The sequence below is a fragment of the Ambystoma mexicanum genome, chromosome 5p (genome assembly GCF_040938575.1).
Source record: "Ambystoma mexicanum isolate Mex_15411 chromosome 5p, UKY_AmexF1_1, whole genome shotgun sequence".
Lineage (NCBI taxonomy): Eukaryota > Metazoa > Chordata > Amphibia > Caudata > Ambystomatidae > Ambystoma > Ambystoma mexicanum.
This window is the reverse complement of record NC_090930.1, coordinates 914047272-914061712: the sequence shown is the minus strand read 5'-3', so window position 1 is coordinate 914061712 and position 14441 is coordinate 914047272. Positions and strand designations below refer to the sequence as shown.

The window sequence follows — 14441 nt, the reverse complement described above, 5'->3', positions numbered from 1 at the left end:
TGCATTGTTTCCAAGTGTTCAGAGTTGCATTGGGAATAGACTTAAAAAAATTATATTGTCTCGTTGCTATACAAAAACGATTGCACTTTTCAGTTGTATAATCCTACCCAACAATATAAAGGTGGAATAAGTTGAAAACTATCATATGTGCACTGCAAATTGTGTACCTGCAGATTCATGACATTTTCTTAAAATGCATGTATCACGATGAGGCACTAAATATTTTGCTTGCTAAGTACTATGGGTATGCAAATAACCCAGTGAGTATTCCATTGATACAATCTAATGTTTTACAGTGCCCTGTCAACTAGTATAGGAGCCAAGCACAGGAGCCGGAGAGGGGTACGGGTGAAAGGGCACAGGAGAACACTCCTTGCGGGTGAAGAACAAATAATTAACTTTAAAAAAACAAGTTCGTTGTTTCGGCAGTACGGTGTAGAAAATGTTTGTTTGCTGAAGGAAAGGAAACTTTAGTAAAAGTCTAGAGAACTGCACTTTCTGTTTCCTTCTATTCTCAGCTGCGGAGGGTATTTCAATACAAACGTGTTTTGTTTGACTGTAGCATCCCTCTGCATCTTGTTTAACTGATAACAGTGAATTACAGAGGGATCCCTAGTTACAGAAGAAGATCCTGAAGCTGTTGTACTTCTGAGCATTGATGCTATTAACCCAAAAGGCTTATATGTGATTTACTACAACAGGTCTCTATAAGAAACCTCAGTAAGTCTCTTGTTGAATGTTGTCTAGGCTCTGGTGAAGAAGGGTGAGCAAATCTATAGGCTGTATTATGTGCCCTGTCATTTGACTTCCTACATCAGGGTTACAGGCAAGGCGCTGATGAGAATTTGCTTCCTACTTAGTGACATGACTTTTCAGGGAGTAAAGAAAGTAATTGGCTTTGCCAACAGGGCTACTTTGTTTATTAAAATATGTTCTTTGCTTTTATTCTTTGTGAGATCACTCAAATATTTTTTCTGAATGTAACCAGCCGAGCAGTGGCATAGGAAGGAACTCCAATATCATCAATAGAGCTTTGTGGGCAGAAGCCAGCGGTTGGTTCCTACGTGTTCATTGTTTCCCATTTTTATTGGACAAATGTTTGTTTTTATGGATTACAAATGGATGGTATGTATGACTCTTAGCTGTAAGGCTGGTTTTGATTAACTCACAGGACAACATGTGGATAGTCAGCAGAAGTCAGGGAATTTTGATCATCATATTCTATAATTGTCATTCTGATGCAGTTATCATCCTTACCCAAATTGAGAGGCACATTCTCCTGGCCCTTGAGTTACTTCATTAAAGTGGCACATGAACTCCTATTGGCATGTTTTCTGACACATTCCTTTTAGTTGCCTTTATTCCATCTGCCCTTTATTTTATCCAGTCTGAATTTTTGATAGCCGCCTCAATTATAAAAAGCAATATTTTTTGTAATATACAAGTGTTTTTTCAGTGGCACAAAGCACACATTTTTCTCTGCACAAGAGTACATTTTGTTGGCTACTGCGGCATATGTAGAGGTCTTGAACTAGTTGATGAGTTTGCTTTATAATCACATACATATATAAGTTTTTTAGCCTCTGTTTTTGGAAAAAGTGTAAGATGCACATTTTACGCAGATTTGTAAGGAATTGTAGAGAATTGCAGTGGTTTGGAAAACTCTTCAGAGATGGTAGCTCACTACGCATGTTCACAAAGTGGCTTACCTCATTAGTCAGTTGTGCAGATGGAAAATAAAGTGTGCACGAAAGAAAACCAGTTCCGCACTTGGAGAAAAAAAGCGTTAGAGTGAACATTGATGGAGTCCCATTTTTGCTGAAGCGCACAGCCAAAACCTCGGAACCAAATTGGGCAAGGTACAAAATAACTTGGGCCGGAAGCATTGACTCTATTTCCATGAGGGGTCTGGGCTTATGCGACTACTAGATAAGAAACAACTTGGCGAAGGGAGTGCTTCCTCTGCCAAAATGATGGCAATATCTCCCATTATGCATTGCAGCAGAGAGACTGACTGGATTTTCAGAAATGAAAAGGCAGACATTTTCCCCCATGATTCTATTGCTAATACTTCCACCTTGCTGACTGGATTTGCATGAAATATTCAAAACAGATTGTCGAGCTGCCCCCTGAACCCCAACTGCAAAGTTTGCGAACCATACATTATAAACTAAAAGTTATTAAGAAAACAAATCGCCAGTTCCTGATTTCAGCTCAGTCGTTGTCCCATTTTTGGGCAAAAAGCATTGACTGGCTTGAGGTAGTGTTTTAAAATAAACAGGCTGTGCTCACCAGCTAGGGCCAAAGGCTTCCAAAACAAACGTGCTGTGCCTGCAGTCTCATCACAGCATTATTCCACCACTTATTACAAACACAAGTATGATGGATGTTTGAATAACTTTACTTTTACTTTAATACATTTGTATAGCGCGACCATGAACCCGAAGGCATGAGGGCACTACAGAACACAGATAACAAAAACAGGAAACATATTCATAATGTAGGGCTGAACGAGATTATATCACTGGCATATCGGTCGTTTAGTGGAACAGGTGGGTCTTTAATCTTTTTTTAAAGAATTCTAAGGAGTCCATGGATCTGAACTCCAGCGGGAGAGCGGTCCAGGCTCTAGGTCCATCAGAGATGAAGGCTGAATTGGTTGTTCTGACAGTGTGGCACTTAGGTTCAGATAGAAGAAACAAGTTATTTGACCCAAGTGCTCTTGTGCTAGTTCTTATGGATAATAGCTGCTGTAAATATCCAGGCATCTTCCCAGATCTGCACTTAATAGTCAGGGTGCGGAATAGAAATCTGGAGGCCACAGGCAGCCAGTGCAGCTCACGTCTCGCTGGTGTAACATGGTCTCTGTGTTTGAGTTCATAACAGCTTTAATAGCCCCATTTTGGCAGATTTGCAGCCTGTTGCATTCAGATTTATTAATTCCCATAAGAAGGCTCGAGCAGTAATCTATTTTAGAGCCTACTATTGCTCTCGCGATAGTTTCTGCATTGTCCTGTGAGATGATCGGCCTTAGATGTGTTAGAAATTAATGTAGTATGCACATGATGAGACAATACTACTGACATGCTGTTTCATAGACAAGTGTTGGTCGAAAGTCACTTCCAGGGTTTTTACTTTTTTTAGAGGTTTGATGGATTCTTCTTCCAGCTGGAAGTTGTTATACTGTGGACCAAGTTTAATAATAGTATGCGGTGAGCCGACTACCAGTAGTTCAGTTTTGGATTTGTTCAGTGCTAACTTATTATGAACCATCCAGGTTTCAATTATAGTAAAAACTTTATTGATTGGCAATTTCATCCAGTCTGTGGCACCATTGAAGCGGGATGACACATTGAGTGTCATCCACGTAGTTGGTAAATATAATGTTCTCATGGTCGAGCATTGCAAACAAAGGAGCCGTGAATATATTGTAAAAACAGGGGGAAGTGCAGGCACCCTGAGGAACACCACAGGTTGTAACAATAGACTCAGATTCGGCATTGCCTTGGAAGACTCTGCTAACTCGATTGTTGAGAAATGACAAAACCCATTTGCAAGCTAGTGGGGAGAAGTTGGCCACTTCAGACAACCTGGTGGCCATGATATCATGGTCCACCAGGTCGAAAGCCGCGGAGAGATCTAGCAACATAAGTAGAGATGCCTCCTTATTATCCATACGTGCCATCAATTTGGACTTGAGCCCAAGAAGCGCGGTTTCGGTGCCATATCCAACTCGAAATCCCGACTCATGGTCATTAAGGATGGGGTATGTTTTTAGATGATCAGCAATTTTTATGTACGCCACACGGTCCAGAATCTTAAGCAAGAATGCTGTGTTGGTGATAGGGTGATAATTATTTGGCATGTCAACTGAGAGGCCAGGTTTTTTCAAAATTGGCATAACCCAGGATTTCTTAAGATCCTGAGGTACTGTGCCGGTAGATATAGAAGTATTAACAAATTGGCATATGGAAGTAATTAGGGAAGGGGCACAGGTCTTAATTATCATAGTAGTGCAATTCAGTTGCTGACTTATTTTTTGTTGTTGCCTTTTTAGAGATTATTGTAATTCTGGGCAACAACTGCTCAGATTTTGGCGATTAATTTGTTTTTATTCAATGTATTTTCTTTCTAGAATCCGAGAGCTCACATCTGCAAGGATTGGCACACTTTTGAGGATTAGTGGGCAAGTTGTCCGGACCCATCCAGTTCATCCAGAACTAGTGAGTGGGACCTTTCTGTGCATGGATTGCCAGTCTGTGGTGAAAGATGTTGAGCAGCAGTTCAAATACACCCAACCCACCATCTGTAAGAATCCAGTGTGTGCCAATCGTCGTAGATTCATGCTGGATACCAACAAGTCGCGTTTTGTTGATTTTCAAAAGGTGAGTTTCTTACAGATCTAATGTTGATTACCGTTTTTATTGGATGTTCTAAAATGTCTGTAAATAAGGATCTAGATTAGTCTGTCACTTTTTTGTGTATTCCAAATGCCATGCGTTTAGTAATGTTTTTCAAGAAACTTCACAACCAACCCTGGAGATATGTAGGAAATTATTAACTAAAAAAAAAGCCAAACTTGTATCAGTTGAAGAGCTGTTCCAGACTGGAATGGGCTCATTGCCAATTGCATTACTTGACATTTCCACTGAAATACTGGCATGATAAAGGGAACTTAATGTGCAAACTTTTGGCTGTTGCTTGTATATAATCTTTGCCATATGCACCAAAATCCATAATGGCAGGATTTTGCTTCCTGAAGGGTGGTACGGGTATGATATGATATGGCATTTATAACGCGCCTATACACAGGTATAGGCGCGTTATAAGGCAGCAGCACGATATAATAACATTATTTCACTGATGGTCAGTAACATTAGTCAAAGGCTGCGATCAAGAACACATTGCGGCTCAATGGATGACATGTAGATCTCATTAAAAGGTACAGGCGCTCTGGAAGCCTAAAGCAATAGTGTTTGTTTTTTGTGGGAACTACTTTCAATTTTGACTGTTAGTAATTCCACTACTTTTTATAACCACCAGTGTTCCGGAACCGCTTTTCCCAGATGAAGCATATCTTCATGTTACTTAGTAGCCCCCGTTCAGCTGGTATGCAATAAAAATGTGTGGTAACTTGAAACTTTCTCCTTCCTAGCGCCTGCATATGTGTGAATGGGCCGATGGACAATTTGCTATGCCGATATATATTTTTTTTGTGAAGTATGCTGTATAAGCCAATATTCAGATTATGTATCTACTTGGTTCTTGAAAGTCAAGGGAAACCTTTGGTGCACAAAAACATCCCATTTCTCAGCGAAATGTATTCTTCTGCATATATCACTACTCCCCTTGTTTTCTGGTGACTCCGAGGTGCGAATTTACTGTTAAAATAAAAGCTAATATTGGGCCACAGTCTAGCATCTCTGCAGCATCCCCCATAGATGTTGTAGAGCAGGCTGCATTTGACAAATTATGGTACATTAAAATGTTTAATGTTCCTGCTTCCACTATTTTTTTTTTTTTAACCGAAACAGATAGATTTGGCAGTACATTTATTTACTATGGATATCTTTATAAATCGAAATGCCCACACCCATATCACTCATAGAATTGTGAACTTCCAAGAGCAAAACCGCCTGAAGCTTATCGAAGGTGCAGAAATTAGTTTTGAACAAAGAGTAAACAACAAAAACAAAATGCCCATGGATTCCCTTATTTTGCAATTCTCAGGATATGTAAATCTTGCCTGTGTCAAACCCCACCTCTTAAGTTCTACTCAATGCTCCAGACCCTCGATCAGCCCACTTCTGCTGGGACCACAGTCCCATCAATGTTACCACTGAGTGTACCTCCATTCTCGCCCAAGGGTGATTCCTGTCAAACTGAGAGCTTGCATGCCAGTAGCAGGTGCCGCAATATCCACATGGGCATAACACATAGAAATAAGTTAAACCTGCAGCACACGGGAACTCAGTGCAGTGGCCCATGGATGAGCCGAAGACTGGTGCATGTTTGGTAGAATTTGCCAAGACACCTCTGCAAATGTTCAGTGGAGCTTCTTTTTCTGTTGTGCCACCAAGCAGTTAACCTCAGATGGCAGACGGCGCTATTGGGGTCGGTGCCTTCAGATATGTCTGTTCCTCTGTATACAGCTGTTAGCAGTGTATTTTCGAGTCTAATTGATGAGCACTAAGACGTAACCATGGGTGCTGTGCTTTTAACTGGGTGCAGAACAGGGTTACTACAGATTTCTTTAATCTTCAGTGGCTTTAACTTCAACACGAATATCTGCTATCAAAACCCCATATTGCGCAGATGCAGCCCACTCTCTGGACCTTGTCACTGGTTAGCGAAGGTTATACATTGACACCTCTCTAATAGTTGCATTTTAAGGTTGCAACTCCTGTAACGAGCCAACTTTCTGTTTTCACACAAGGAGTGGAAGGCGAAGTACCTGTAAAGGATGTGGATCGGGAAAAAAAGAATGGGACCTCTATTTCTAAACACCAGATCACTGATGAGAAACAGCTGAAAAATAAACCTGGTCTAATAAATCTTACCCTGTCCTTATCTCTGGCCACTTGGGGCCTAACCCCTTCCGCTGGACTCAAGAGGGTAGTTGTACACTTCGTTGGGATGGGCTTAAGTCATAGAAGATTAAGCACATCATCTTCTAAGATTGACTTCCTGTATACAGGTTTTGGCGGGAGGATTAACCACGCCCAAAGTTACCCATGCAAGAACTGTGTGTAGATTTCATTTCCCTGTGGCTAAAGTTCAGTGGACGTAGGGCTGAATGAGTCCCATTCGTCCCTTGCATTGTACTTCCTGCTGTCCTTCACTTGCTCTGATTGTATATGGGTCTAATCAGGCCACCTTCGAATGCACGTGTAGGCGATGGTACTAACTGCCATCAGAAAGCTGGATCTCCCTTTGCGTAAAACTGATTTCAGTTGGAATTCCCTGCTCATGCATAGATGCTTGAAAGACTTGAGTGTGCTACGACCACTGGATTGCTCCTTATTTTTATTTGCATTTTTATTTAGTTTTAAAAGCATAAGAACATAAATGCATATCCTTATAACATTAAAACAGTAAAAACCAACTACAGGCTCACCTGCTCTCCTCTGGATCTCCGACTCCATCGTGCTATGGATTAGATCTTCAGGCGACTAAAAATTACTTTTCTGCCCTTCAGAGGATCTTGACGATCTCTTGGATAATGAACCAGAGGGCTGATTTCCTTTCACTGGATGGTCTCTGGCACTTGGCATGTTTGGGCTGTAGCCCCAGTAAGGTTGCTGCACCATGCTCCGTGCATTCTCTTCCCCATAGATGCTTGTATAACATCCTGCAAGCTCTGCTGCCTTGCACCTCTTCTCCTCCTACTCCAATTCTCTGAACCGTCATCTCAACACCATCCCTTTAGTATTCCTGGCCCTTTACTTATTTATTATTATTAATGTGATATAGTTTAGTACACAAGTACAAACTTTACACATAATAACCATACAAATGGAAGGAGAAATAGATATACAAGGAAGAAGATCATCTTAAAATCCACTAAACATACCATGTTCTATGTGCAAATCTAAAACGTAAATAAATAAAATGACATAGGAAAATGAATAATGAATGACATAGGATAATGAATAAATAAATAGAAACCATACAGCCCCCTACGCATAATTGTCGTTGTGTTCGGACAACAACTCTTATCGTGACTGTAGCCATTAATCGAGACAGCACAAGCACCCATACGGTCTCTACTACATTAATCCAAGGGACCCTCTGGGACTACATTTTATACAGACCTCAACATCCCGCCAGACCTGAAATAGTGCCATGTGTAATTTAGGGTTGCTGGTATTGACACACTGTGTCCAGAATTCTGTTTGTTCAATGTATTCTTTATTATGAACAAATCCGCCCAGGTGTCTAATGCGGCTGTCTCCCGTCATCGTACACAATGTAAAAACATGTCGTGCAGTTTCAGGTTCCTCAGGGAGATCACATACTCTACAGAACCTATCATTTTTAACTAGACCCTTCTCCTGACCCCTGGCAGCCAATAATGGTAGATGATTAATGCGAAGAAGTAGGATAAAACGCCTCGGTTCATCCGACGGGCATAGATTTAAATATGGCTGTGGCTTCATAAAGGTGTATAGAACATATGTGATAAAGTTGTAGGTTTTCAGGCCTTCAAGATGGACATAGTTACATTGCCAGTCCCAGAGCCTGAGTCGCTGCCCAAACTTATTGAACAGACATTCATTATCACAACCCCACTCCGGTTGCCATCCCACTTCCTCGCATAATTTAGTCAGCTGATGTTCATAGCTTTCCAATTTGCCTATTTCCATATACTTACTAATGCATCTCAGAAGATCGTTTGTCGGTTCGTTCTTAAGGCGAATATAGAATTCCATCCGCTTTTTTAGCACTATGGCCCTGAGAGAGCTGATTCCCAGTTCAAGTCTGATCACAGCCATGGGTATACATTGGGGGAGACCCAACATTTTCTTCCAAAAGATACCCTCTATAAGCTGTAGCCATCCCAAATTCATATTATAGAGAGTATCTAAACCATAGGTAACCATCGGAACTAGACATTGGATATATAATTGGCGAGCCGCCCATATCGAGAACCCACTACGTTCTCGCGTGAATTTATAGATAGGTGCTGTCAATTGTGCCGCTTTAGTTTTCCGCAGTTGAATACAGGTGGGGTAATTGCCCTTATGATCAAACTCAACACCTAAATATTTATAACTAAGGGTATAGTCGATTTCGGTCACCCCAATCATCATGCAAGGTCTAGCGACTCCCTGCCGAGAACAGAATCAGATTTGTTTTATTGATGTTAATTACAAGTTCGTTAGTCTCAGCGTAGATCCATAATTGCTTTGCCGATCTTACCAGTCCACTAAAGGTGTGGTCTAATATCACCAGATCGTCGGCATATGCAATCATGGGGCAATGGCTAGAGCCGATTTTGGGGGGGCAGTTGTTGACTCCCTGTAGGCAATCTGGTGCATCGGACACAAATAAGTTATACAAAGTAGGGGCTGTGACACACCCCTGCTTCACCCCTCTGGTCTGGGGTATGGGATTGGTCATTGTCCCGCAGTTATCCAGACGCACCTGCACCGTGTTATCCGAATGAAGAAGTTCTAGGTAGTACAATAGAGTTTCAGGGCAGCCAAGTCTCCTTAGCTTCTCCCACAGAAGAGATCGGTTCACTGAGTCAAAAGCGGCCCTGAAATCTATGAAAAGTGCATATATTGGCGGATTATGGTGTTTCAAGGCTTTAGTTCTAAGTGCATTCATTATGAACAAATTGTGGGTGGTAGAGTAGCCTGCTCTAAAGCCGCTTTGGAACTTGTCCAGAATGCCAACACTTGCCACCCATTTTACGAGTTCGCTGAGTATAAGGGCAGCAAACATCTTTCCAGTGCAGTCCAGCATGGATAATAGCCGGTAGTTTTCCGGTTCCGTTCTATTACCTTTTTTGAACACCGGAATAAGGATTGCTGCCTGCCAAGATGTTGGTATTCGACCCTCTTGGAAAATTTTCCTAAACAGTATATTAAGCAAGCATGCCCAGAAAGGGGGATTTTCCTTCAGTACCACATTTGAGAGACCGTTCGGTCCCGGCGCTCGGGAGGGATTAAGTTCTTCAATTCTACTTTGGATTTCTTTAGTGGATGACACAAAAGGGGGAGCCCTAGGTTTCCTCCTCATGGTGTTACTAATGTTATTATCAGCCTCACCATTGCGGTTTTCCAGAAAAGAAATCCAGTCATTATGGGATATGGGATTGACCATATTGGATGATTTCGGCCCCTTAGCCTCCCCCAAAACTGACCAGATATTTCGGGTATTTCTACTGCATATAGTGCTAACATTATGTTGCCAATTAGCCAACTTTCTCGCTCTCTTATGTATTATCAGCCACCACCGGTATTCCTTTTTCAACTTCCTTGTCATTATGGCAGCGGCCATTTTAGATAGCGGGCCGTCTCTGGTCCAACGTATATCTCTTCTCAATTTTCGCTTTCTATCTCTAATGGCCCTGTCATAATTAGCCTCTTTCGGGATCTTCCCCGCCACCGTTTGCAATTTACGGGCGCCATACTCACCCAAAAAATCACTAATCCATTTTTCAATTTGCATTGGTGACATACGATTAAGTTGGTCAATCATTTCAGGGCCCAGTCTTGCAGTGGCCCTAGAGGCATTTGCTATGTTCTTATCGAACCAAGAGATGCGATTTAAGGAGTGATTACAAGACAGTTGTCCCAAGTTTACCTCTGCCCCCCTAGGGATAGACACTCCCATAGTCCGGATCAGAGGGTCGTGGTCACTCCATTCACTTTCTTTTACCAACATATTGTACACAATTGAGGCAACCTCCCCACTAGTGAAGATGTAATCAAGAGTACTCCCCGATCTTCCGTTATTCCAAGTATTCTTGCCAGGCCTATCACTTTGAGTACGACCATTAATTATCTCTAGGTCCCAGCAGCCAAAGAATCCCAACCAGCCCTCCCCCTCCTTGTCAGTGGACGGGAGGTCCCAGAGACTATTCCTGGACAGATAGGGATTATTGCCGGTACCTCCACCACAATTTATATGGCAATTTAGGTCCCCGGCAATAATAACAAGAAACTTTTCGTTGGTCGTTCTCCATTTAGCAAGGAGATCATGGAGAGTGTCTTGAATAAGTTCTCTTATCCTTGCTCCTGGTGGGTTATAAATGTTAACAAATAGCATTCTGTCGCTTGGGGATCTTATATTGAGCGTCACTTCCACAGCACAAATATAGTCGCAGTTAAAAACTGGAATCTGTCTGCTCGAGATCTTGTTCCTCACTGCAATGGATAGGCCCCCAAACGGACGCCCCCTTTCTCCCTTCTTCGCCAGAGTGTGATATGTCCTGTATCCATCCATATCTATGACAGATGTCAGCCAAGTTTCTTGCAGTAGAATGATTGGGTGTTCGATTATAAGAGCCAACGAGCCCTTATCAGAAAGGAGGTGTTGGTAGCCATGAGTGTTCCAGCTCAGCATAGTAAAATGTCATGGCTGCTGCAACACCATGGGCAATGAGTCCGCTAGCCATTTCAGAGTCTTCTGGATATCAGCTAATTGGACCTTCTCAGTGGATGGTTGAGGGGGTATACCAGCCTTGTTTTTAGGTACCGCATAATCCTTGCTGGGGAGGGATGGATCTTCCTTATCTTCCACCTCCACACCAATCTGTTTTAGGGATTTCTTGTGCGACCGGATCAGCTGAGCCGAGGCTAGAACACCGCAATGAAGGGCCGAGACATTAGGGTTACGCACCTCCAATGGTTCGACAAAGAGGAAATCTTCCGAGCGTATTACACGCAACTGAGGAATTAAGTGGAGTTTGGCTAGAACTTCAGTTCTTGTCAACCATAAATCTTTTTTCTGGTTCAGGTTTTTAATTATGCAGATTTTACTTGCTTGAATATCCTCTTGATCTTCAGATTCATCTATGGGGGGGATGTAAAGAACACTTCCCCCTTACTTTCCTCGTTTCACCCAGGTGACGAGCATTTAGTGGATTCTCCAATAATGCTAATCGACATTGCGGAGTCCGTATCTTCCTGGGCCGCATTCTCAGCTTCTTGTACTGGATCTGGGATAATCCAGCCAGATAGGGATCCCGCCCCTCTTCTGGCACATTTCTTCGCTTTCCGCCCCCTTTTTTTGCTTTTTTTAGTACGAGCCACCGGCGGGATAGTGGCTGGTAAGGGAGAGGCAATTTCTACTACGACGTTTTTAGTCGCCCCCCGCTTCTGATGTCTGCGTTGCTTTTTGGTCAAAGGGACGACCGTAGCGACTTCCTCAGGCTCTACAGAATTTGCTTTGTCCCTTGGGCCCGTAGGGATTGAGACTTCTTCTATTACAGACGGAGTTGATGGGGCTAGATCTGAACACCCCGAGGGGTTTGGTAGTCTAAGCTGAATATTTGTGTTTGTGTGGATCCTCCAACACAGCTTTAATAAAATTTTCAGCGCAAATTGTACTGACGCCATAGAAGCCTGCAGCTCACTTATTGCCATGCCATTGGGGTCTTCCGTCACCCCCTTACGCTCCTCATCCGTATGCTCCAGCTCTTCTGGGTCGATGAAGAGGCCAGGGGATGCCGATAATCGGCCCAATGTTGGCTCTACCGGAAATGTAGGAATGGGCTGAATAGGGAGGATGCCAGATAAGTCAGAGATCGAATTGTCCGTGTGCTTAGAATTAGAAGTCACACTGACTTTTTGATGTTCCTCTTGGGCGGGTCTCATAACCTGCGCTTCCACCATAATTGGGCTTTTCCCAACATGAGCAGGCTGTTCATTTAAAGTTGCCATTGATTTTTGAATCGATATACAGAGATCCAACAGTGAGTTGTTGTCGATGTCTTGGTAGTTAGTGGAGTCTAGCACCCCACTGCCATTGTGTGGGAGGAGAGAGTCTCTTTTTCAGGATCCACCATATTCCCCCCCTATAATAGGTTTGGGTACTCCATTCCCAAACATGGCCGGGATGGTTCCTTTCCCTGGTGGGACACAGTCTCTGTTTGTGGAAGCCTTTTTTGTTGACTTTAAAGGTTGTTTCTCCCCTTTTCCCCCATAGCCTTTACATAGATTGTATCTTGCGTTCCCTGTTTTAGGTTTAACCATTGTTACCGGGCTCACCTTGGTGTACAGTAAGAATACCGTAAGTGATACCTCGTAGACAAATACTTTATGAGGTGTCCCTGAATAGTCAGAGAGAGTAACCACCCACAGTGCGTAGTGAAGCCTCAGGCGGAATCAGAGGGGTGGGATACCCTCTCCCCTCTCCCAGCCGGGACGCTGCCTCGGTGTCAACAAACAGTGTTTACCTTACCACTCTTCAAATATCCCTTTGACGAGTCCACGCCCAGGTTCTAGGTTATTGTCCGCCGCAGTCCACCGCAGTCCACAAGTGACCACAAAGGACCACTTGACCTCCCACTTCTCCGCGCGCGCTCCGCGCTGGAAATGGTGTTTTGTAGAGTCTGCTGCTGCTCACGGGTGCAAAGCTCCGCCTTCAAATGATGGGAACTGCAAAAATACTTAGAATGCACCACGAATGCACCACAAAGGACCACTTGTCCTCACACTTCTCCACTTTTACTCTGCAAAGTTGCCCAATGGGCCTAATCCTGCACTAGATTGGCTGGGCCATGTTCCCGTTTCATTCACTCACTTTTACCTCGGCCCATTCGCCCCATCATAATACTACAGTTATCTTTGTTATGGAATATAATCCATATTGATAAACACATTTACAAAACTGCTTGTAATGACCACCAAGAATAGGTTTGCAGGCAGTGTGAACCATGTATGTACTCCATACTAATTACCATACCAACAGAATATAAAATAATGCTCTATACCCCTCCGATTTAGAAACTGCTGACTGCAAACACGTTATTGGGATCAAATGCATCGAAAAGCCACGTTGGAAAGAACATGAATAAACATGCATAAGAGTCATAATTAATTAGATGAATCTTACAGCGCCCAAGATGCATGGCACAGCAGAAAGCCAAACACCAAAGTTGTCAGTGGTTGTCTTCCATCTTGATGTAGTGATCAACAATCTCTTCTCCATTGCTGTCCCGCAGAGCTGGAGAATTCCCCGGCCCACCCCGCTAATGCTGTAACGTTTAACGTCCGTGTTTTCCCGTAAGCTAGCATGTTTCCTTCCAAAGGAACTTCAAGGGACAGACGTTTTGTATCGTACAGGGACTGTGTGGGGATGAATGGCAGATGCATTGGATGTAAATTATGTAGGTGTATCTGAATAATTTACATACAGACAAAACAGTAGGAATGTTCTCCCACCTGTCAGATTCTCTGTCCAGTGTACTTCACGGGATTATGAACTGTTACAAATCCGACTATTACTCGGCGCTCCTGTGGTCACTCAGTGATAGAAGTATAGTAAACCTGTGTGCAATAAGACATGACGCCAGACCATCCACTTATTAGTGGATGCATGTTTGCTTTAATATAGCCGATGGGCAAATAAACAAATAACATTGGTTTAAAACGGACTACGAGTGGACACTTTTGGAATAATATGGGACTTCGTTTCTGAAAGAATCTAGATGTCAGAAAACGAATTCAATGTTATAATCTGCAGTGTAATATTTACTTGGATGTAGCTGTTGGGGAAATTGGAAGCCTGGTGTGACGGTGACCTCTAGTGGCTAACGTTGGGGGTTTGGGTGAGGCTTTTTTTCTGGAAAGAGGATGGACGCCAGAAAATGAATTAAAGATTCTATGTGCAGTGACTAGTTAAAACATTTGTGTAAACTGCATCTCCCATTGTGCCAGTAAACTACCGGTCACTTCTCTGGGTATACGTCGCCCAGAAATGTCGGA

General features: G+C 42.9%; 1 protein-coding gene across 3 annotated transcripts in view; it reads left to right on the top strand.

Moving 5' to 3' along the window:
* LOC138481725 (maternal DNA replication licensing factor mcm6-like) overlaps window positions 1-14441 on the top strand; it is an 860230-nt gene that overhangs the window by 267715 nt on the left and 578074 nt on the right. For all 3 annotated transcript variants that reach the window (XM_069613836.1, XM_069613835.1, XM_069613837.1), the window contains exon 5: window positions 4136-4385. In XM_069613836.1, the coding sequence (XP_069469937.1) occupies window positions 4136-4385 (250 nt within the window). The remainder of the gene's footprint in view (window positions 1-4135; window positions 4386-14441) is intronic.